Genomic DNA, 23078 nt, shown 5'->3' on the forward strand with positions numbered 1-23078 from the left:
ACAGCAGTGAGAGGTAGCATGACCAATCACAGCACAGCATCAGCTGACATCATCAAGATGAAAACAGAACTCTCTGATTGGACAGTTTTGTTGAATGACAGCGGGTCAGGACCATAGACTGTAGATTAATGAGTGTTCAAAGCAAAACATGTACATGCAAAGACAATGGCAAGACATGATTTCCAACAGTAGATGTGTTGCAGCCAGCGTAAATAATTTGAAATAAATGACTTTATGTTGGTGACTAGTATTCACCAACATTTCAACTGTGAAGTAAGATTTTCCCGACGTTAAATCAGAAATGGTGATTCCAAACTTCATTTCAAAGTTTTTTCTTGCCTCGTCTTGTCGATAGACCTGACAAAGTATGAATTCACACATTTAACAAAACTTCATCATGAGGTTATTTCAGCATCCTTTTGACCCATTTATTATAATTTTTTTAAAAGTCCTCCTGTGATTGTAAGAGTATGATAACCTCACTTCCTCAGTTTGGAGTTACAGAACATATCTGCGTTCCTGTTTGTCTGAGTTGCTTTTTTTTTTTTTTTAAATCATTGTTTGATCCTGCAGGTTCACAATTCAGGACCTGCTGAATCACCGGTTCTTCCTGGAGCAGTCCGGGGTCCATGTGGATCTGGCTGAGGACGACGACGGGTCGAAGGCAGCGCTTAAACTCTGGCTGAGGATGGACCAGAACAGGAAGCTGCAGGGGAAATACAAAGACAACAACGCCATCGAGTTCTTGTTCGAGCTGTACGAAGACGTCCCCGAGGAGGTGGCCCAGGAGATGGTACCTGCAATGCTACATGAACGACATCACATGATGACATCACCTTTTGGGGAGGGGTCCAACTTACCTGTCTATCTCGGTGTCTGTCTCACAGGTGGTGCTCGGGTTTCTGTGTGAGGCAGACTATAAGCTGGTTGCCAAGGCGATCAGACACAGAGTGACAGCCATTAAGCGTCAGCGAGAGAAGAAACACCAGTTACTGGACAAAACTCTGAACAGCCAGAAGGAAGCTGTAATCGAGGAGCTGTCTGACTCCGCCCCCAAACAACCAGCGCTGTCCAGTCAGGAAACTGCAGGTGCCATAAGCAGTAATACTAGAGAGGCATCCAATCAGGTGTGTCTAAGGAGAAACACTCGTATAGTAATTGACACAGTATGTATTAAGATATATATTCAATACTTGTATTTACCAAGTGCTTAGTGAGACAAAAGAGAAAAGTCAAGCGGTCATGTTTAAATGTCTTCCAGCACGACTCAGCAGCCGCGTCAGGCCTCACCCCTGCCTGGATGCAAGCCCTGCCCTCTGTGACAATGACATCATCATCAAGCAGCCCCGTGGATTCTGGGATCAGCGGTGTCTCGAGCAAGGCAGACGGAGATGAGGACGACAGCAAGACCACCAAGCACAGCACACACTCCTCCGCTATGTGTCAGGAAATAATCTAACAAACATATAATGTCATCTATATATTATACAGCTAAAGTTATTGACGTGCCTTTTTTTTTTTTTTTAAATCACATTTTGAAATATATTTTTGTGTTTCTCCTGTTGGTTGACATGGCAGCGGACTGTGAAATAGAAAGCCGCATCAGCCCCTCAGCTGTACCGGGGAAGGTTGAGCCCACGCTCCAACATGTCACTAACCCCGCCGCCATTTCTTCTGTCCCCACTCCTTCCCCTGTGGCTCCGGCGATCCCTCGGCCCAAGGCCCCTCTCCTTGGCTATTGGACTCATTCAAAACCTCCGCCACTCCCCGTTCTGCGTTTTCCCAGGGTGAGTAGAGGGAAGGACTTGGGTATAGGCAGAGTGATGGGCAACCTATTATGAGCACAGACTTCTGCAGCTGTCACTACCTTTAATGCAAACAGGTCTGGGCAACTGAAGCAGATTTAGTTTTCCTGTAAGGCAAAAATAATCTTTTGACAATGAAGTGTGGTGGCTTTGAAATTAGCAATGTAACACAGGTTTCTGTTTAATTTAAGCATCTCAAATGTCCTACATTAGGAATGATCTCTTATTCATTGCTTAAGTTCATTTCCTGATAATATATTTTTAAAAGTAACAGACATATTGTCACGGCCTCTGTCTCCCTCTTGAGGAGATAAAAAGGTACTGACACGAGAGTGCTTTGACAGTTTCCTAGAAAAAGGTTTTCCTCTTTTGCATAATAGGGATCATCTCTGTGTTTCCTCCAGAGCATCGCTGTGTCCCACAAAGCCAGAAGGCCCGAGTCTGGGTCAGTCTCTGGCTTTTCCTCACCAGTTGACAGGTAACACACACACAAACACACACACACACAGAGCCTAGAGATCATAAACTAGGTCAAATGTCTTCATGCTGAAACTCTGTCCACACAAAGTATAAAGATTACAAAGGGTCATTCTAAAACACAAAGGGGTTTCCACTTGCTTTTGTTACTTTAAATCTTAAGTGTTTTTTTTAAATTTTTTATCATTTTGTTTCTTTGTAGCTATGCCTCTGATGTTACCTCAGGTTTCAGTGACGGCAACGATGGCCAATCAGACATGGGCACCAAGGAAGTGACCTCAACGGAATCTACAAAGCAGTTCAAGAAGAGAGCGAGGGCTCGTCTGAAAATCATAGGGGTGAAAACCTGAGCCAAAAGTAGTCATTAAATCCAAGTGTACCATGTATACAAAACACAAGACATGCTGTTTAAAACACCTTGTGTGTGTGTGTGTGTGTGTGTGTGTGTGTGTGTGTGTGTGTGTGTGTGTGTGTGTGTGTTCAGCTTTCAGAATTGCAGGACCGCGTGGTTGAGTGTCAGCTGCAGACTCACGACAGTAAGATGGTGACATTTAAGTTCGACCTGGATGGAGACAATCCAGAGGACATCGCCTCTGTGATGGTGAGCACCAACAGCCAATCAAAGCGCAGCATTGATTTAATCAGAATCCAAAAGAACTGTGGGTTTCATCTCCGTGCGCTGCGTCTCAACATCACCTCCTGACGTAGAGGCCGGAGCCACGGTGTGTTGTTGCAACCACAACGGAACATCTTTGTAGAATAATGGTATTCAATCAGAGGCTGTATTCAAAATGAATGTAGGGAAAGAGATATCATCCTGTGGTTTGTCAACGGGAGCCGGATAAACTTGTGTAGCAGACTCACTGCTCGCTCGCACTAGCCTCAAGTGGCAATTATAGGAACTGCAGTTTTTGCAATTTGACTTTTGGCTTTATTTTTCAGCATAGGAGAGTTTCGATCGGACTAAACAAACTCATATTTAAAACACACAATAGGCCGAAAAACGTAAACCCTTGTACTTGAACTAATATTTCGGCTTCATTGACTTGTTGCCATGTGCTGTCTACACTTTGAGACATACTTTTGATATTAGCAAAGTGTCCAGTGCTTGTATTATTTTGAATTCCCCTGAACATATTACACTTCTTTGAGTGTTGGTTTCATACTTACCTGTCTCCCTGACTCTCTCTTCCACACATTTTCTGTCACCCTTCAGATGTCCCATCCATAAAGGCGAAAACCTGAATTGCATTTCAATTTTAATTTAGTTTTTACACACTTTCGGATGTACTAGATGTGCTTTAGCTTTTTTTAGATTGATGTTGGAACAATCATTTAGTACTTTAAGATGTAATCATTGCTGTGCCTGCGATCTCCTGGACTCCTCGCCATTATTGAGGTTTAGAGTGTCTCTGTTTTCAAGTTGCCTATAGACCTCCATTCAGTTTATAAAATTAAAGATGACTTTTTTACTATATGTTGGATTTTGTTTTCAGCTTTTTATTTTTCATTTCTTTACTCAGATCCACAGAGACTTCATTCTGCCATCAGAACGACAAGGATTTATTTTCCGCATGTATGACATCATAAACCGGGCGGAGACAACTGTAAGTGTGTGTGTGTGTGTGTGTGTGTGTGTGTGTGTGTGTGTGTGTGTGTGTGTGTGTGTGTGTGTGTGTGACATTGTGACATTGGCCAAATCTAACTCACCTCAATGGAAGTTTTAGGGTCTTGTTTAAAAAAAGATGTGAGTGATTATTAACAATTTCATGCATGAATTATAAAATCAAAGAATGAAGTACTTTTAGATGTACTGTGGGTTTATGTAGATATTTATGTGAAAACTCATTGTGCTGTTAATGTTTCATACTGTCATTACCCTGTTCAGATGAAAACATGTAGCCTGATTTCTAATCCGACACAAGCAATGGCACAACGAGCCACAACAATTCTCCTCCCAGAAGTGAAACAAGCTTTGATACAATCAGTCAAATTTTAGTTTTCTAAAGTCAGAGCTAACTCCTTCAAATGAAACTCATACCAGAGCATAAATTAATAAAGTCTGTAGGATAAGATTAAGAAAAGGTAAAGGATTACTCTACAACCATAATTGTTCATTTTCTGATTCAGGATTAATGTTTTAAAAATCTTGACAGTAATATGGACAGACCTTTATATATATTTATTTATTTTTTCCAGCCAATGGTTGCAGCCAAGGCCCTCTCATCCTCATCTTCACTTCCTGGTAAGAAAGACACAAAAACTGTGAAAGGGGCACATTAAGGAGCAATGCACGTATATATCAGTTGAACACCAGGTCGGCCGATACTTGTTTCTTTTGACAGACATTGACCCATCTGCAAATAACACCATGCACCGATTTGTTACATCAATTGAATGCTTGTAAGCTAGTATGCCGAACTGCTGATTGTGAGAAGAGATTCTTTCTTTATTTGGGAGAAGAAGTTTCCTGTTTGAAAAACTTTGATTTGTTTCATAGTGAAACTTTTGAAGAAGATGTTGGAGTCTCGGGGGAACAACAAACAGTTCGTAGAACTTGTTTTGTGACACATCGAGAGTAGGGACTACTAGCAACAATTCTAATAAATCACATCTCATAGCTTATTTAAAAAACAACAAACAAGAAACAAACAAACAACAAATATAAAAGAAGTCATGAAGGTCTCTGATGAAGATCCAGATTTAAATGGGACTAACTTGGACATACATTAAAATGAAAAATACATTTAAAAAACATCTGTATGGGAATCGGCAATCAGTTTTAACAACGTAAAACTTCGATATATGCGCCCATTTTCACAATTGATGCATCTCCCCAATGAATCCCTTTCCTCCTCAGACAGGCTGAATGATCAATGTGTCTTCTTTCAGATACTACAGAGGTTGACCCCTCCCCCTTGAAGTCAGACAATGTCTACACAAACTCCGAGGCCACACCCACTGGCAGACCCCAGAGGTCACAGTCCTTCCACACCTCTTCAGGTATAAAGATAAAGATAAAGATAAAGATAAACTTGGGTGGCACCGTGGGGGAAACCGTGGGGGAAATTTGTGCATTACAGCAGCTCCAGAAAAACAGGGGACGGGAATATACTTATAAAAAATAAAAATAGAAGTTCAAAAACAGATCAAACATATTTACATCATTTAAATAAAATAAAAAAATACAATAATGTAAATGTAAAATTACACAGTAACTTGTTATTAACAAAACACACACAGTGTGTAGCATGAGGTGGTGATGTTGTTAAAGAGTCTGATTAAACAGTCTGACTGCAGATGGGATGAACGACTTGCGGTAGCGCTCTGTCTTGCAGGGTGGGTGTCTGAGTCTGCTGCTGAAGGAGCTGCTCAGGGCCCCCACAGTGTCATGCAGGGGGTGAGAGGGGTTGTCCATGATGGATGTCAGCTTCACTAACATCCTCCTCTCACCCACCTCCTCTGCAGAGTCCAGAAACAATGTATCTACAACTCCTACAAAGATAAGCACCCACCCTGCCTCCACATGGGTTGTGGTGGTCACCGTGAGATCCTCTTTAAAATCTCTTTGTCAAATGCCTGCAAACAGACTCCATTGTTGATCCTCAGTCTTGGTTTCACTGCAGCTGTTAAAAGGAGGTTCATTCCCATGGTGAAGAGGATTTGTGAGATTGTGTAGCCTGTAACATTTCTCCTTTCTGGGTCTTGCCACAAAGTTGCAAACTGGACTGTTTTAAACCAAAACTGTTCTGGCCTTCTTTACAATCTCTTGGATTTCCTTCCAGTATGGTTTGATGATATTGGGCATTTTTTCAGGTGTTTAAGTTCTGCCACTGTTAAGAGAAGGCACCCAGAGCTTGGTTTCTGTAGATGTCATCGTGAACATCTTCTCTGGGGCTGGTTATTCTCCCAGATGAAGCTTAACCCGAGTAAATCAATTCATGATTTAGGCTTATCACTTCTAGATGAATAAATGCTGATTATTTTAGAAATACAATAAGTTGGCTCATATTGGTTTTCATGCATTTCATGTGTGACAAATTTATCAGCATTTTTAGCCACCCATAGGTTGAAAGCAGTCTCTAGTGAGATTTTCTCTGTCGCCCATGGACTTAAATTTATAAAACAGAAACAAATATTGAGAGAAATAAAACTCATGCTGATGTCTGACATTTATATATGTATGTACAAAAGATGTCTGTTAACAATTTCCTCTTTCTCTCCAGCTCCCTCCCATCAGTCTCCTCCACACCTCCTCCATTACCCCCCTGCAGACTCTGCCCCTCCTCTAGCCTCCCCCCTTCCTACATACCATCTCCCATCGTCCCCTTACTCCCCTTACACCTTTTCAACCCAGAGCACCTCCCCTGGCCTCTCCAGGGTCCACAGTAACACTTCCCTCTTTACATCCCCAACTTCCCCCTCAGTTCCTTCGTCTCCTTCTCAGTGGCCTCCTCCAGACCAGCCTATCTTCTCTCTGGCCAATGTACTCTCTCTAGCCATGAGCATGGCCCATTCCATCATTCCCCCTCCTGGTACCCCGAATCAGGGGTTTGACCCCAAGTCCCATCCCATGTCACCCCCCTACCCTTCCCCCCCAACTGTCCTCACTCCCCCCATGTCTCCAATGCTGAGTCCTAAGATCAATCTGCCAAGCCATGCCCCCTCCCCAGTTCCAATCCGCTCCCAGGAGTCCTACAATCCTCTCACCAATGAGACAGGCTCCACCCATTACAGCCAGAAGGGAGTGCAACATGGTTGGACTCCAGTTACCCCTCATACAGAAATGGAGCAACGGCAGGTGAGTTTCTGTTAAAACAAAGGCTGTCCTGATAAAATTTTAAGGAGCTCATCCTGAATGAAGAAAAATAACGACCAGTATTTTCTGTTTATTGGGAAGGGGGGGAGGGGGGGGGGGGTAGTATTGTCCACCTGGTCAAACTCTTATTGTGCACTTCCATTCAGGATACCTGCTGTTCCAATAAAAGTATATCTGATGGAAAAATCGGAGGGCTGTCCAATGGGGCCATCAAAACAAATTCAATTTAGACCATGGACAAATGGAAAGATTATTTCTATTAAGTGGAATAATCTTTTTTTTTTAAATTGTGTCAGACCCCATTTTTTAAGTGCTCTCTTTTTAGCCTGGAATAAAAAAAAGCACATTAGGGATCCTTCCATTCATCCATCCATGATCTATACTGCTTATCCTGAGAAATCTGTAATAATCAGACCACACGGCCCCATCTAGCTTAAGGGTTGTCTGAGGGCACACTCACACTAGACTCACACTAGAAGACTGAAGAAGAGAAAGGAGTCTTTCCCTCAAAAAATGGACGAACTAAAGACGTTAGTGATCCAAGAGGGATTTTGTGCTGATCAGAAGAAGGCATTTCAGGATTTCTGGGCAATAAGACAACACGTGGTCTACCCGAAACTGCTGCAGAGATAACATATCCGATGTGGCCTCATTATACCCCAGGTGGAGCCAGAAAACATCGTGGGAGAGAGGAACTTGTGGAATAACTTGTTAAGACTACTACTACAGTACCTGGGGCTGTCGTAGTAGAAGGCACCAGTTTGTTTCTGAATTCTGGCTTTTGTTGGCAACTGCCAAAAATTGTTGGCTATAGTGGAAAACCAGGCCTGAAATCACACAGTGTGAACTGCAGTGAGAACCTTCAGCTATAGATTTGTTTTTGTTTCCATTGTTTAATATTCAACTTTAATTTGAAATCATTAATATAGTTTCTATTACATTTATTTCCCTGTTATGTTTCATCATTTTTAAAATGCTGCATGTAGATCATGTTTTTTTAATCAGGAACTAAGAAAGACTTAGTTTAAGTTAACATGAATAACATGGATTTTACTTCCTCCAGGCATCCTCCCTCATGCCACTGTCACCTAGACTGTCACCCGTTCAGGAGGGTAAGACAAACCTTCTGCCAGTTGTTGTTCACAATGGTTTTGTTCAGTTAGTTAAACTCCACAGGCCTCACTTTCATCCATCACTAAACAGTGAGTGGTTCATCTTCCAGAGAGAGGAGGTAGAAGCAGTGTAGTTTCTTTTTTCTCTGTGCTCTACCGAGTTGAGATTAAACACTTATAATGGCAAAAAAAAGAGATTGATGACTTAGGGCAATGCAACTCCATAAACCACTGCAAACACAAAAAAAGAGAACATTTTACATTTTCAAATGAAGACAGTCAAATCTGTCAGCAATTACCCTGTTTTGATTTCTGTTTATCTGCTTTCAATTGTAGTGACATCACTGACTGTTAGGTCGAGTGCAGAGAAAAGTGCCACGTACAAGTCAAGTGCAGCGCGCGTGATGTTGTATTTAGGCATTTGAAATATGTTTCATGTTCCCATTAACAATTCTTGATGGCGATTTCAGGAATGCACCACAAGAAGCAGACCTGCAACCTAATTTAACAACAACAGTTATTCACAGTCTTAACTCTTCAGATTACATGTTTGATTTCCCTCACAGCGCCACCCGCAGGACAAACTGCATCTCTATCTCTTCAGCTCTGAAAACTCCTCTTCTGTTTTTGTTTCAGTGAAAAAATCTATCTTCACCGTTGGTCGTTTCCAGGTGGCACCCTCTAAAGAAGTTCCTGCTGTCAGTCATCAGGAAGCCCGCCCCCTTAGCCATGCTACACCTACTGCACACTCCCCGCCTCCCTCCAGGCTGGACCAATCAGACAGTTCAGAAAGCTCAGAGAGCAGCACAGAGGGGCAGAGTGAATCAGAGAGCAGCATCAGCACAGTGACAGTAGCACCAACTAGACATTTGTGGTCCAATGACGACCCTGGAGAGCTGGGGGAGGGTGGGATCAGGAGAGAAAGGGAAGAAGAGGAGAGGAAGAGGAGAGAGGGACAGAGGCTGAGTGCATGGGAGGGGACAGCTGGCAGCCCGGGGATGAGCAGCAACAGCCTTGGCCAACCATGGAGTCGCTCTGCACCCTACATCAGCTCTGACGAATCAGATAGCGAGAATGAGGACATGTGGGTGGAGCTTCAGGAGCTACGTGAAAGGTGATTGGTGGATTGATGAGTTCATGTTTGTACAATTGCGCCTGTTGATTTTATCTTTGACTTAAAAGAAAGTTATTCCTTGAACAAAGTTTAAGAAAAAAGCAATGAAACACACCTTGAATGCCACATAAATCCTTTTTAACCTTTCACTCTAATCCAAGACACCTGACAGAGGTAAATAACCTGAAGGCCAATCAGAAGCGAGAAATTGAGGACTTGTACCTAAAGATGGGTAAAGTCCCACCTCCTGGCATCGTCCCTCCATCTGCCATTTTGAATCACCGTCAACGTCGCCTCTCGAAGACCGGAAGCTACCCACGCAAAAACAGCCTGCAGAGACTGGACGTGCTGCCCCCTGCAGGTTGGAGGACGAACTGCTGCCTACTCAACGCAACCAACAGAATAATAACATAAATAAAAGACAGAAAAATAAAACTAAATTCAAATTTCTTACAGGTATCATGAGAAAGAGCTCGGTCAGCGGAAGCAGCAGTGGATCTCAGGAGAGAGCAGGGAAAGGTGTGACCTTTGCCCTTGAACACAGCTTCATGGTGAGCGGTTTTCTTGACAAACCCGAGACTCCTGAAAATCTTTACCTAGCAACTGTATGAATTCCTTTTCCTTCATTTAAAAAAAATAAATGATTAGACTGTTAGCATGACATCAGGACATTGGACCTAAGACTTGTCTTCATGTAGCAATCAAGTGCATATTTAAGAATCAATACAGGATTGTTTCGTTCCCAATTTGAAGTCAGCTGTAGAGAGTGTTTTCAACTAGCTCGTCAACCTAAAGTTTTCTCTGTCTGCTAGCTTCAGACAGCTAAAAAAAAAAAAGCACCCAAAGAAAGATCTTAACTGAGTTATTTGCTCAGTAGAATGTTGTATAGTGTAGACCAGGGGTGTGTCCAGACTTTTTTAATTGGGGTAGCCCACCTGCGGCACTGACTTTTACAGGGTGGCATGACCTTTGATGGCACTGGACGGAAATGAACTGTCACTCAAGAGTACATTTTGAGTGACAGTTTTTTTTCTTAAAGCATAAATGTTCTAATGTTCTATGCCAGAGTTCAACTAACAGTCTCAAATAGTTTACCAGGCTTCTAGTTTTTTTAAATTTGTTTTAAATAATTTGCTGATCAGAGAGATTGGTCTGATGTTGGGATTGCCCATGAAAACCTCTGACTTTTGACCTTTTCCTTCCAGTGAAAGAGGAAGAGAAGCTCCTGACTGAAAACATGAAACTGAGGATGAAGAGGAAAGCTCACTGATCACTTTATTTTGAAACCTGTGGATATGTGAAAGTGTTACATTCTATTCAGTTTTCCAGCATTTCAGCACTTTAGCAAGAAAATAATGAGCCTTGTGAAAAATTCTAAAATGAACCTTTAACAACCACTTATCTCCAAATCAGAACGCCAGAATTTTCTTCGACTGTTCGATAAGGCCGGTCAAATGATCAAGTTTCAATTCGGATTTTTTGGCTTCCCACAATCATAAAAAACAAGTTAATCGAGATTAAATGATTACTCTGGCGCATGCCGTGGTGTGCACATTTTGTACTTAGGGTTTGTCATGTGTGGTAAATGTTTGTTATATTTTGCCCTCCAGAGTTTATCACCACTACCTCAAAAACAAAGTTTGAATGTATTATTATATATTTATATTATATTTATATTTTCTTCATGTATTTTTCTGTTTTTCAAAGTGTGTGTTAACGTGTTTCAGGTCGGTACATTCATGTGATGCAGATGTTGTAAAATCAACGAGTAATCATGTTTAATAATGATGATCTGAACACCAATCAATTTCTAAAAGTTTAGTTCACCTGAGGAAGGATTTGTTGCTTAATCCTTCTTGGATCTTTTTTATGTTTCTTTTGAATAAATTGTTGTCAAATATCTTATTTGAACTGACCCGTAGATGTTTCTGCTTATTTATTACACATAGGGGCCGGCTGTGGATCAGTTGGTAGAGTAGAGACCGAAAGGTCAGGAGTTCAATCCTCAACTCCTGCAGCCACAAGACATTTAACTCAAAGTTTCTCCCGCTGCTTCATCAGTGGCGTGTCAATGTGTATGCTTGGGATTAGTCACTTTACACAGCAGCCTCTACCATCAGTGTGTGAATGTGTAGGTGTGACCTGCAGTGTAAAAACGCTTTAAGTAGTCAGAAGACTAGAAAAAGCGCTTTACAAGCTCAAGTCCATTTACCATTTAACCATATGCTCTTCTATTTGTTATTTAGTGTCCAGTGCTGTCCAAAACCATTGAGTAGAGACAGTTAGATTACTATCTTGCTCTCTCTTTTTGTATCAGATATTTTACATTCTAGAAGTAACAGAAAAGCTGTGGCTGAAAGTTTGGTGATGTGACAAAAGTGTTTGGTTTTTGTCAAGACTCTTACTGGCTTCATCTCTGCAGCTGAGGCAGGTAAACAAAACATAACAACAATCCAGGCATGAGGAAATAAAAACATTGATCATTTTCTCAGTAGTGCTAAAAGATGAAATTCACTTGATGTTTGCTTGATTGCTTAGTTAGTAAAAATATGATTGTACCAGTTTCTTTGTGCCACACAAAACATCACTTAATATCTGAAGATTTTTCAGGACACATGTACACCATAACACTCGTGTTGTTCTCATATTGTTTCTAATACTGACTGAACTCACCATAAACAAACTGTGAGAACACCAAAAACCAAATAATATGCAAAGCCTTTACAGTTAAGACATTACAGCAACATTCAGGGACAGATTGCAGCCTGCACTGACTGATACTGGGAAACTACTCCTCACCATGGCTGGAGAAAGTGAAAGCATTCTCTGCAGCTGCCTGCTTACGCAACGTCACATGTTTTACAGAAACTGAGCTGCAGTACAGCCCAAGAATCTGTACAGCACTCAGACAAAAGATCATTCACAGAGCCTGAACTTACTTTCAGTTTGGACATTATTTAAACACAGCTGATCGTGGGTTTGGCCTCAGAATCTGTCTGAACTTCACTCCAGCAACAGGTAAGAAACTCGTTCCTTTTTCAATCTTTGCTTTTCTAAGAATAAAACCTCTTTGATAAAAGATTATGATTCACCAGCACATTGTCACAAAGTGCATTTGAATATATACAGCTTCTCTATTGTGCCCCAAAGAAATAAACTTCTTGTAGAACTGCCCAGCATGATGACAACTTTTTTCTTCTAGTTGTCTGTAAGTGAACATATGCCATGCATTCAATTTTAAATAACACGATATGCCTTCTCTGTTGTTTTACAAACTTTTAACTCCATCTCAATAAGACTCTGATTTTTTCTTCTTCATGTGACTTAGCATGTTTAAACATAATATGTATATACAGTATGAGGTTTTCTTAAACAATCACAGGAGTTGAACATATATATTTAGTGCAAAATGACTCAGCAGATTTGCACAAAAGTGACATGGTCCGTTCAACACTGTACATATATATGAAAAGTTTAAAGGGCGTGTGTAGTTTTCTTATCTAAAAAAAGGTCAGAGAAAGTTCAACAGAGTATGTTCAGTATGACATGAACCAGCAGCTCTGCTTTATGTCAGTCTGCTGTGTATAATTCTTCCAACTCGGGTTGGAAACATTTCTTTAGGCGCGGTCAGCTAGCACTCAGTAACAAGTTTTGTAACAAGATTATTATCATGAACATGATGCAGTAAGAGTGACTTAGAGACAAAGTTAAGTCCTGGTGCTTTTATAGGGAGGGGTCTACACTTTTTGCTGCTTGGCGGGCGGGCAAAACTGCACGTACACAGGAACCTATACATTGTTGGCAGTTTCCTCCTGGGACACTTGGGTTAAACAAACATCCTGGGCTTAAAGGATAAGAAGTGCAGCAGGGTTATCTTTCAAACACCTCAAAATTGGATAAATAAGACAGGCGTAGTCATAAAATGTAGCAATGGTGTAATGTATTTTAGCCGACCTCCCAAAGTGCAGTTAAAAATATTCACAAAAAGTGCCAAAAAATGCAAAACACAAAAAGCATTTACAAAAACAAAGTCTGCCAAAAAGGCATAAGCCCTTGGAAAGTCTATAAGCAAGCTTCTACCACCTCTGTTACCAGAACCAGATGGACTTGTTAGTACAAGGCAATCATATTTTAATCTAGAAGCCCCTCTGGGCGTAATGAATTACACAACTGTTTTGTCAAAATTAAAGGACAAGCAATAATGGATAAAAAATAATGTGAAAAAGTCTCAGGGCTCTGAGGCTGCCCTTGTTACCATCAGGAAGGGGCATTTCAAGCCAAATTACTTGGAAACTAAACAACGATTATTCAAAGCCCATTATTATTTACTATCTGAATTAATTGAATTGGACCGAATGTCCCAAAGTCTGCTTTAAATTCAACCAAAGAAACTGTTCTTGGATGGTTTTGGATGGGAACTTAAAGTGTGTTGTTATTCCACTTCTGACTCTCTTCTTTCAGATTTTCTTTCTATTTGCAAGATCAGCAGGACACAGAGACCTCCACCATGTCCACTGCAGACCAGCTGCTGGAGAAAATGTTCTCCTGGATCGAGCAGAGGGAGCAGTGTGCAAGGAAGCTGAAGAAGCTGGCCCAGGAGCTTGAGTCACTCAGAGAGAAATGTAACGCCAGTGAAGTTGTCGGCAGTTCAGTGGCAGTGGTTGGAGCTGTATGTTTACTTGGAGCCGGTGTGGCCACTCTGTGCACCGGCGGTGCAGCTGCTCCATTGTTAGGTTTAGCGGGAGGAGTGTATTCAGGCGTAGGTCTCGGCATATCTGTGATTACTAAAATCACTGAGCACCTCTCGTCAAGCGACACCATGAAAGAGGCGAAGGAGATAGAAAGTCAGAGCAATGAAATTACCAAAAAAATCCAGAAACTCTTCCAGAAGCTGAAGGAAGAGAGGCAGCAGGCGGGATCCTTTACAGGCCCTGATGATCTGGACCGTCATGTCATGACTGAAATCTTGGGAGCCATGGCCAGACGAAGTGGAATGCATCCTCACTTCATTATGCAAATGCTCCAACGGCCCAATTTATTTTTTAATGGAGGACCAGGCAGCATAGGGCTCAACCAGAGAGCCTTTAACCCTGAACTGATGGTCGGACTTGCTGGTATTTTATCATTTTTCACACTGACAGCTGGTGGGAAGGAATTTCAATTTCTGTTTGCCAAAGGAGGCCAACAACTGTTTAAAGAAGTCTCTAAGACTGGACTTAAAACAGTCCTTAAAGGAGGTGCCATGGTAAGATGAATTAACTACACAAAAAAATAATTAAAGTAAATAATGCTCAACGGTGTTACATTGCAATGTATATCACATTACTACATGAAACAATTCATGTATATGTTGGTTTATTATGTTAAAAGTAAACCATGTCTTGATTCTGTTCATTGTCAGGCTGTTGGGGGAGTGATTGGAATCGCGTTTGAACTTCCTGAGGCAATCAACCAATGGAAAGACCTGATTGAGAAGAATCATGTGACTGAAGCGAGCCAATCACTGAGAGATACAGCTAACGACCTTGAAAAGATCAGCCGCACTCTGAGGGAGCAGCTGGATAAGATCAAGTATGATATTTTTGTGATTCTCCACACAGACTCTCACAAACTGTTTACATGAAATATGTTTATGAAGAGTTTGTAGGGTGCAGTAAGATCGTATAGAGAAAGATGTGAATAACTACCGCATAACTGATCAGTCCTGCTGGATTACTTGGACCAAAAAATGCCTAAATTTGCAGCAGATTTTCTTTTTTAAGTTGAAATGCAAGCGCTGATGTTTTGAGGGAGTTTTTATTGTAACACATTACAAATCCACTTTAAGTGACTGAGAGAAGTGCTCCCTCTAACGGCTGAGCTAACTGTTTGTCTTCTGACATCAACAGTCAATTTTTCATGTTGAAATGCCAAACTGTTAAAGAATAAATAAAAAAATTAAGTGAATGATTATGAAAAAGACATTTCTGCACTACACATGTCCATTTCAATACCATTCAAGTGCACATAGTAATTTACACTTCATTTCAAAGATTTATAAATTATATTCAGAGTTATTTAGGATGCTGTGCGGTTATGAAACCATTGCTTATTGACAGGGAAATTAATTAATCACTATTCAAACACTTTTGAGATCAGCGCTGACTCACATCAGTAACAGAGCCTCTGGTTGGTGGAAAGTGTGAAGGACAGCCTCTGATTGGTGATTAGACTCAACACAGGGCTCCAGAAATGGCAAGGTAGATGTTTAAACAGCTTTCAACATGGAAAAATAATCACAAGGAGGCATACAGAAGATTTATTGTTATTGATTGATTCACTGTTATATTGTAGATCTAATGGAATCAATATTTTATGAAATGAATTGGTGACATGTATGGTGTAGCCTTTGGGAGCAATTGGGGAACTGGTCAAGGTTGTGAAGACTGGCAAAAACTGCAGGGTGGTGCAATCACATGCACTCTTTGCAGATACCTTGTTGCCAAAAAGCTCCTAGAAAGACAAAGTTTTTTTATTTATTGGAAAATTGTGACTAAGATGCCCCTTTTCTCATTTTCCTCCAACAGAAAAATGTTTAAGGAGTTTCAAGTACTGAAGAGCTGCATTGAAAACAGCAACAGGAGTCCTCAGCAAAAGAGAGACTTCATCGAGATTGTTAAAAGATATTGTCAAGATCAAGCCATCTTGTCATGGCTGTCAGAGAATTATGACACTGAGATCTTCTTCAAACTCGTGGACATATTTTATTATATAAAACAAATGTTAGATAAGAAAAAGAAGAAGACAGACAGAGAGAACATCGACATCATCTTCGTAGCACATGGATCAATTGAAGAGCCCCTGATGACAGCCAGCTCTCTGCTCCCTCTGTCCACAATCGAAGATGTGATCCTGTATTCTCCCTGGAACTCTCTCATTGATTCTAAAGTGGCGTATGGTATTATTAAAGGAAGCCTACAACCTCATCACAGGACCTTCGGCTGTCCACAACATCGTCCCTGTCAAATTCACTATAACCATCCGCCCACCAAACTGCCACCATACTGGAACTCAATGAAGAATGCTGGCGCAGGGCTCATCCCAAACATCTTCGTTGAAGCTCTGAAATCAGTAGACCCAGCATGGAACGGTGTGGTGGAGCTACGAGGAATATTTGGTCAACCTGGGACAAACCGAGTCTTCATTCCATACAGGTTCCCGTTGAAAATCCCGTTCTATGTTGTCACTCTGGCCCTGTCCCTGGTGCTCTTTATCTTTCCATTCAGAGCAACTGTCCACCTCGCAGCATGTCTGGGTAGATCCTCAGAAGAAACACTGTCTGGGCATGGCGAGTACCTCAACCAGCAGTATTCATGCACTATCGACGGCACATACATGTCATCCGCAGACAACATGTTATATGCAGATCCTGGACTGTACGGAGCCTTGCAGGCTTGGTTTGATCAGTAGGTCATTGTAGTGTTAAAACTACAGTGGACCTGAAAGATCAACAGACCGAACACAAAGAGAAAGCTTAAGGAAGTTTATAAAAACAAAACATCCGGACAACACATGCAAATGATTAAGGTTAAATAAAAGTTTAAAAGGGCAACGCAACCACAAAAGATTTGCGAAAATGAAAAAATACAAGATCACAACCAAAAATGATGATTTAAAGTTTGAGTTACCGTAAAATCCGCACATTTAATACCTATTTTTTCATCTTAGAAGTTGGCTGTGTCTTATACACCGGTGCGACCAATACACCACTATAAAATTCATTGTGTATCGAAAGCTGAGTGCACGCTGTGCTGGAAAAGACGGCGACACAGACCAGGCTGCAGACATACAGTCTTGGGCTGGCTGCGCGACTTTTTCCACATCTTTTCTCCCTCACGAGGTCATAATCATGCATTTACAGAAACAGTGGTATATTGTTCCGTAAATAAACATAGTGGAGTGTTCTTTTGATTGAAAGACTCCTATATTAACGAGTGACAAGCGGAGTCGGGCAGCGAGACTCGCAAACTAGCAGGTCTGTGCCTCACAACTTTCCCTGCAGTAGGCTGAGAGCTCAACTACCGTACTGTAGCTAGTAGGAGCGCAAACTGCAACTACAACTGCACGTTGTAGACATCGCTGAACACAATATCAATCGTCACTCAGGAAAACAGTTTAAAGTTTTTTCTCTCTCAAAGAGACCTTAAAAACAGGGTGCGTCTTATATACCGGTGCGACTTATATTCCGAAGTTTACGGGACTTCACTTACACGCTTGAGTGTCAGCATTCTGAAATCTATTTTTAAAGATCTCTACCTAAAAGGGTAGAAAAGGCAGTAAACCAGAGTGAAGTTGAACCGAGAATTACCAGAAACAGATAAACATGTGCTGCTCTGGGTGATATAATGAAACAAGAAATGGCAGTGTTCACTTAGCAGACATATCTGATGGGGAGAATTTCATTTTGCTTTCAATCTGAGAACACGGACGCATCTAAAGTTTCCACTGTAATTGGACTGCAAACCACACTGAAAAGGAAGTCTTGGAAGTTGTTTGTGACAAACTGTTGGCTACACCGGAAACCACTGACAGTTTTCCATCGGCCCCAGAGACTCATATCATCTCATCAACAGGGACTGCATTTTTGTATCTGTATAGCCTCTTTGATTCATGTGGAGAAAAGCCAGAAGATAAACATCTTGTGTATCTGAGACTATGCTTTCCTTTCACGTACAGAGTAGTTATCCTTCTCTTATTCACGCAGGGTAGGCATTGCCACCTTGGTCCACCACTGAATTGTGTAGATGACAGCTATATGAACTGTGTCTTCCTTTTTCTCAGCCAAGACCCTGGGTTGTACTTCAGGTTTCTTTGGTTGGGTTTGCTTTGTGCCTGAACATACGTTTCTTTAAAACAGCCTGTAATATTAATCCACTTGAGGCCTGGTTCATTTGAGCTTCATCAGATGATGTATAAGAGAATCTTACTTTTTTTGTCAAACAATCTGACTAATCTTGTCTTGATTTGTGTCATCAATTAAATAAAACGAATCGTAAAATATAAGTTTTCATTTTCTGCTCAAAGTTGAGATGGAGTCGCCCCAGATGTCAAAGAAATCCACCTCAGTTCTTTAAGAATCAGTTAGCTGTATAACTTCTACTTTTAGCCTTGAGTGTCATAAGCTGTTTGAACACCAGCTGGCAGCAGAGATCAGTCATTCAGATTCTACCTCAGACAGTCAGACAAGTACTGTGTAGAAAGATGCATCTGTGCGTGACTTTCTTTACCTTGACGGTGTGACAGAATCTTTTAAACGAGGGGCTCATCAACCATCCTCCCTGTGAACTGAGGGTGCAGACGTGTCGACTCTCTCCAGACTAACCCCATGTTCATCAACAGTGTTAAGACTCACCGGCTGGTGTTGTGCCCTTCAATAAGAGGAAATAGTAGTGAGAGAAGAATGACCCCACGCACAACTGTTGCCCCCCCTCCCCTCGTATGTATTGAGTCACTTTAGTATTCAAACTGTAAGAAACAAATTTACATATTTCACATTATAGGCATAACAGTTACATATTCATAAGCACTTTGTTACATGACAAAGGTATCTGTTTTAACTACATTAAATAAACATAAGTATTACAAAATACATGAAATATATTTTGTATTTCTCACCCACTACGTTATCATTACACATATCTTACATTAAAAGTACAGTACACAAACAAAACCGTGGCTTGGGGCCATAGACTGTAAATATTATAACTAATAATAATAACTAACTAACTATAATATAACTTGGGGGCCATGCTACACAGATGAAGACGGCAGCGCAGCTACGGGGTCTCCTGACACTAGTTTAAAACCTAAAACAAACCCGTTTGTGTGAATTAGCCCAACACACTTTCAACTGTAAATCGGTACAAAACGTAACTTTCGTACATAAAAAACATCACAGTAACACAAGAAAATGTATTGCTAACATGTCTTCTCACACTTACAATGCTTCATGTACGATATTTACCTTAAATCGGGGAAAACAGCAGTTAGAGGAGAATGAAGGAAAACACAAACTGCCGTTGAAGCGGCGCGCGATATCCCCCTACTGGAGGCAGCGAGGCATTACCAACAGATCACAGAACAACCAATCCACTCATCCAAGAATCTAAACTATCTGTGTTCCTTTCTTGTTAACACTGACTGAGTGAGTAACCTTAATAACAAATAGGCTACTGCACATCTACATCTGGAAATGAAGAAACTTCTAATAAAAGGTCAAATTATAATAACTGCAATGAGAAATAATAAAATCATTTGATTAGTATTGTCTAACACAACTTGTCCCAGATTGGCCTGTCTCATTGTCAGATTACTACATTGATATGAGGGACAAAAAATGACTAAAGTATAAATAAATAATAAATAAATAAATGTTGGGAGAAATGCATACAATAATGTATAAATAAATAAATAAATAATTAAGTAAATGCATCAATAAATATATAAATAAATATATATATATATATATATAAATAAATGCAACATAACTAATGTTATGTCAGTGTGTTCAGAGGCCAACCCTGATCATACCTGTGAAATTTGAAGCAGATCAGAAAAAGTATCTGAGATGCAGTACGTGCAGTATGTTAATGGCATAATTGTATTAGGTTAGATGTGATCATGCCAGTACTGACATTGTTCATGTGAAATTTTGAGTAAATCTGACATTGTATATGGTATGTAGTACTTGCAGTGGGGGGGGGGCTATGGTTACAATTTATTATTGCTATGTGACTGTGTTCAGAGGCCAACCCTGATCATACCTATGTAATTTCAAGAAGATCAGACAAAGTATATAGGAGTTACAGCCACTTCCTGTTTGATGGCGATGTGATTTGTGGACTTCCTGTTGAGTTTTGGGCGTGGGTTGACACCCAAAACTCAATGTTGGAAATGCATAGTAAAATTCAGAATTGTAGGTTCAACGTGCTGCGGGAGCTGAATGTTTGAAATATTGTAGGGGGCGCCACTGAGCCATTAAGCCACGCCCACTCACTTAAACAGTATCAAATGTTTGACTTTACTACCAGGATTATATGTATGAAGTTTCGGGACAGTACAACTATGTTAAGCCTGTGAAGAAACTACTTCCTGTTTGATGGCGAGCGATGCGTCCGTATGGCGACAGCGTTGGACGTAGGCATTTGACCTTGAAAGTGTTGTATGGCCAAGGTGTTAGCATGGTCCACACCAATTTTGAGGGGAAAATGAGCTACCCTGTAGCAATAGCTAATGCTAATTGAGAAGCAGTAACTTCCTGTTGTCAACAGGTGGCGCTGTGACTAATCAAAAAATGTCAATCATGGACGTGTTCAGGGCGTGTCCCGTATCATGGACGTGTTCAGGGTCCCGTATCATGGACGTGTTCAGGGCGGATCCTGTATCATGGACGTGTTCAGGGTCCCGTATCATGGACGTGTTCAGGGTCCCGTATCATGGACGTGTTCAGGGCGTGTCCCTTATCATGGATGTGTTCAGGGTCCCGTATCATGGACGTGTTCAGGGCGGGTCCCGTATCATGGATGTGTTCAGGGTCCCGTATCATGGATGTGTTCAGGGTCCCGTATCATGGACGTGTTCAGGGCGGGTCCCAAATCATGGATGTGTTCAGGGTCCCGTATCATGGACGTGTTCAGGGCGGATCCTGTATCATGGACGTGTTCAGGGTCCCGTATCATGGACGTGTTCAGGGTCCCGTATCATGGACGTGTTCAGGGCGGGTCCCGTATCATGGATGTGTTCAGGGTCCCGTATCATGGATGTGTTCAGGGTCCCGTATCATGGACATGTTCAGGGCGGGTCCCGTATCATGGACGTGTTCAGGGTCCCGTATCATGGATGTGTTCAGGGCGGGTCCCGTATCATGGACGTGTTCAGGGTCCCGTATCATGGATGTGTTCAGGGTGGGTCCTGTATCATGGATGTGTTCAGGGCGGGTCCCGTATCATGGATGTGTTCAGGGCGGGTCCCGTATCATGGATGTGTTCAGGGCGTGTCCCGTATCATGGACGTGTTCAGGGTCCCGTATCATGGATGTGTTCAGGGCGTGTCCCGTATCATGGACGTGTTCAGGGTCCCGTATCATGGATGTGTTCAGGGTCCCGTATCATGGATGTGTTCAGGGCATGTCCCGTATCATGGACGTGTTCAGGGTCCTGTATCATGGACGTGTTCAGGGTCCCATATCATGGACGTGTTCAGGGTCCAGTATCATGGATGTGTTCAGGGTCCCGTATCATGGACGTGTTCAGGGTGTGTCCCGTATCATGGACGTGTTCAGGGCGGGTCCCGTATCATGGACGTGTTCAGGGTCCCGTATCATGGATGTGTTCAGGGTCCCGTATCATGGATGTGTTCAGGGCGGGTCCCGTATCATGGATGTGTTCAGGGCGTGTCCCGTATCATGGACGGGTTCAGGGCGTGTCCCGTATCATGGACGTGTTCAGGGTCCCGTATCATGGACGTGTTCAGGGTCCCGTATCATGGATGTGTTCAGGGTCCCGTATCATGGATGTGTTCAGGGCGTGTCCCGTATCATGGACGTGTTCAGGGTCCCGTATCATGGACGTGTTCAGGGTCCCGTATCATGGACGTGTTCAGGGCGTGTCCCGTATCATGGATGTGTTCAGGGTCCCGTATCATGGACGTGTTCAGGGCGTGTCCCATATCATGGACGTGTTCAGGGTCCCGTATCATGGACGTGTTCAGGGCGTGTCCCGTATCATGGACGTGTTCAGGGCGTGTCTCTTATCATGGATGTGTTCAGGGTCCCGTATCATGGACGTGTTCAGGGCGTGTCCCGTATCATGGATGTGTTCAGGGTCCCGTATCATGGATGTGTTCAGGGTCCCGTATCATGGACATGTTCAGGGCGTGTCCCGTATCATGGATGTGTTCAGGGTCCCGTATCATGGACGTGTTCAGGGCGTGTCCCTTATCATGGATGTGTTCAGGGTCCCGTATCATGGATGTGTTCAGGGTCCCGTATCATGGACGTGTTCAGGGTCCCGTATCATGGATGTGTTCAGGGTGGGTCCCGTATCATGGATGTGTTCAGGGCGTGTCCCGTATCATGGACGTGTTCAGGGTCCCGTATCATGGATGTGTTCAGGGTCCCGTATCATGGACGTGTTCAGGGCGGGTCCCAAATCATGGATGTGTTCAGGGTCCCGTATCATGGACGTGTTCAGGGCGGATCCTGTATCATGGACGTGTTCAGGGTCCCGTATCATGGACGTGTTCAGGGTCCCGTATCATGGACGTGTTCAGGGCGGGTCCCGTATCATGGATGTGTTCAGGGTCCCGTATCATGGATGTGTTCAGGGTCCCGTATCATGGACATGTTCAGGGCGGGTCCCGTATCATGGACGTGTTCAGGGTCCCGTATCATGGATGTGTTCAGGGCGGGTCCCGTATCATGGACGTGTTCAGGGTCCCGTATCATGGATGTGTTCAGGGTGGGTCCTGTATCATGGATGTGTTCAGGGCGGGTCCCGTATCATGGATGTGTTCAGGGCGGGTCCCGTATCATGGATGTGTTCAGGGCGGGTCCCGTATCATGGACGTGTTCAGGGTCCCGTATCATGGATGTGTTCAGGGCGTGTCCCGTATCATGGACGTGTTCAGGGTCCCGTATCATGGATGTGTTCAGGGTCCCGTATCATGGATGTGTTCAGGGCATGTCCCGTATCATGGACGTGTTCAGGGTCCTG

General features: G+C 42.4%; 2 protein-coding genes across 5 annotated transcripts in view; both read left to right on the forward strand.

Annotated features, from left to right (window-relative positions):
- Window positions 1-11242, forward strand: part of LOC109989321 (serine/threonine-protein kinase WNK4) — a 16055-nt gene extending 4813 nt beyond the window's left edge. For 2 of the 4 annotated variants that reach the window (XM_065965014.1, XM_065965015.1), the window contains exons 6-22: window positions 1-13; window positions 574-793; window positions 888-1166; window positions 1262-1442; window positions 1579-1787; window positions 2186-2283; window positions 2485-2620; window positions 2767-2883; window positions 3806-3889; window positions 4482-4527; window positions 5175-5285; window positions 6509-7083; window positions 8165-8213; window positions 8850-9327; window positions 9489-9688; window positions 9784-9878; window positions 10533-11242. The exon at window positions 1-13 is cut by the window's left edge and continues 76 nt beyond it. In XM_065965014.1, the coding sequence (XP_065821086.1) occupies window positions 1-13; window positions 574-793; window positions 888-1166; window positions 1262-1442; window positions 1579-1787; window positions 2186-2283; window positions 2485-2620; window positions 2767-2883; window positions 3806-3889; window positions 4482-4527; window positions 5175-5285; window positions 6509-7083; window positions 8165-8213; window positions 8850-9327; window positions 9489-9688; window positions 9784-9878; window positions 10533-10535 (2894 nt within the window). In that variant the 3' untranslated portion in view covers window positions 10536-11242. The remainder of the gene's footprint in view (window positions 14-573; window positions 794-887; window positions 1167-1261; window positions 1443-1578; window positions 1788-2185; window positions 2284-2484; window positions 2621-2766; window positions 2884-3805; window positions 3890-4481; window positions 4528-5174; window positions 5286-6508; window positions 7084-8164; window positions 8214-8849; window positions 9328-9488; window positions 9689-9783; window positions 9879-10532) is intronic. The other 2 variants (XM_065965016.1, XM_065965017.1) reach the window with 2 other exon arrangements.
- A 945-nt stretch (window positions 11243-12187) lies between these two features.
- Window positions 12188-18755, forward strand: LOC109989307 (uncharacterized). Its single transcript, XM_020641009.3, has 4 exons — window positions 12188-12345; window positions 13789-14572; window positions 14729-14898; window positions 15894-18755. The coding sequence occupies exons 2-4, from the start codon at window positions 13835-13837 to the stop codon at window positions 16774-16776; spliced, it is 1791 nt and encodes a 596-aa protein (XP_020496665.2). The 5' UTR covers window positions 12188-12345; window positions 13789-13834; the 3' UTR covers window positions 16777-18755.
- The last annotated feature ends 4323 nt before the right edge of the window (window positions 18756-23078 follow it).

The sequence above is a fragment of the Labrus bergylta genome, chromosome 16 (genome assembly GCF_963930695.1).
Source record: "Labrus bergylta chromosome 16, fLabBer1.1, whole genome shotgun sequence".
Classification (NCBI taxonomy): Eukaryota; Metazoa; Chordata; class Actinopteri; order Labriformes; family Labridae; genus Labrus; species Labrus bergylta.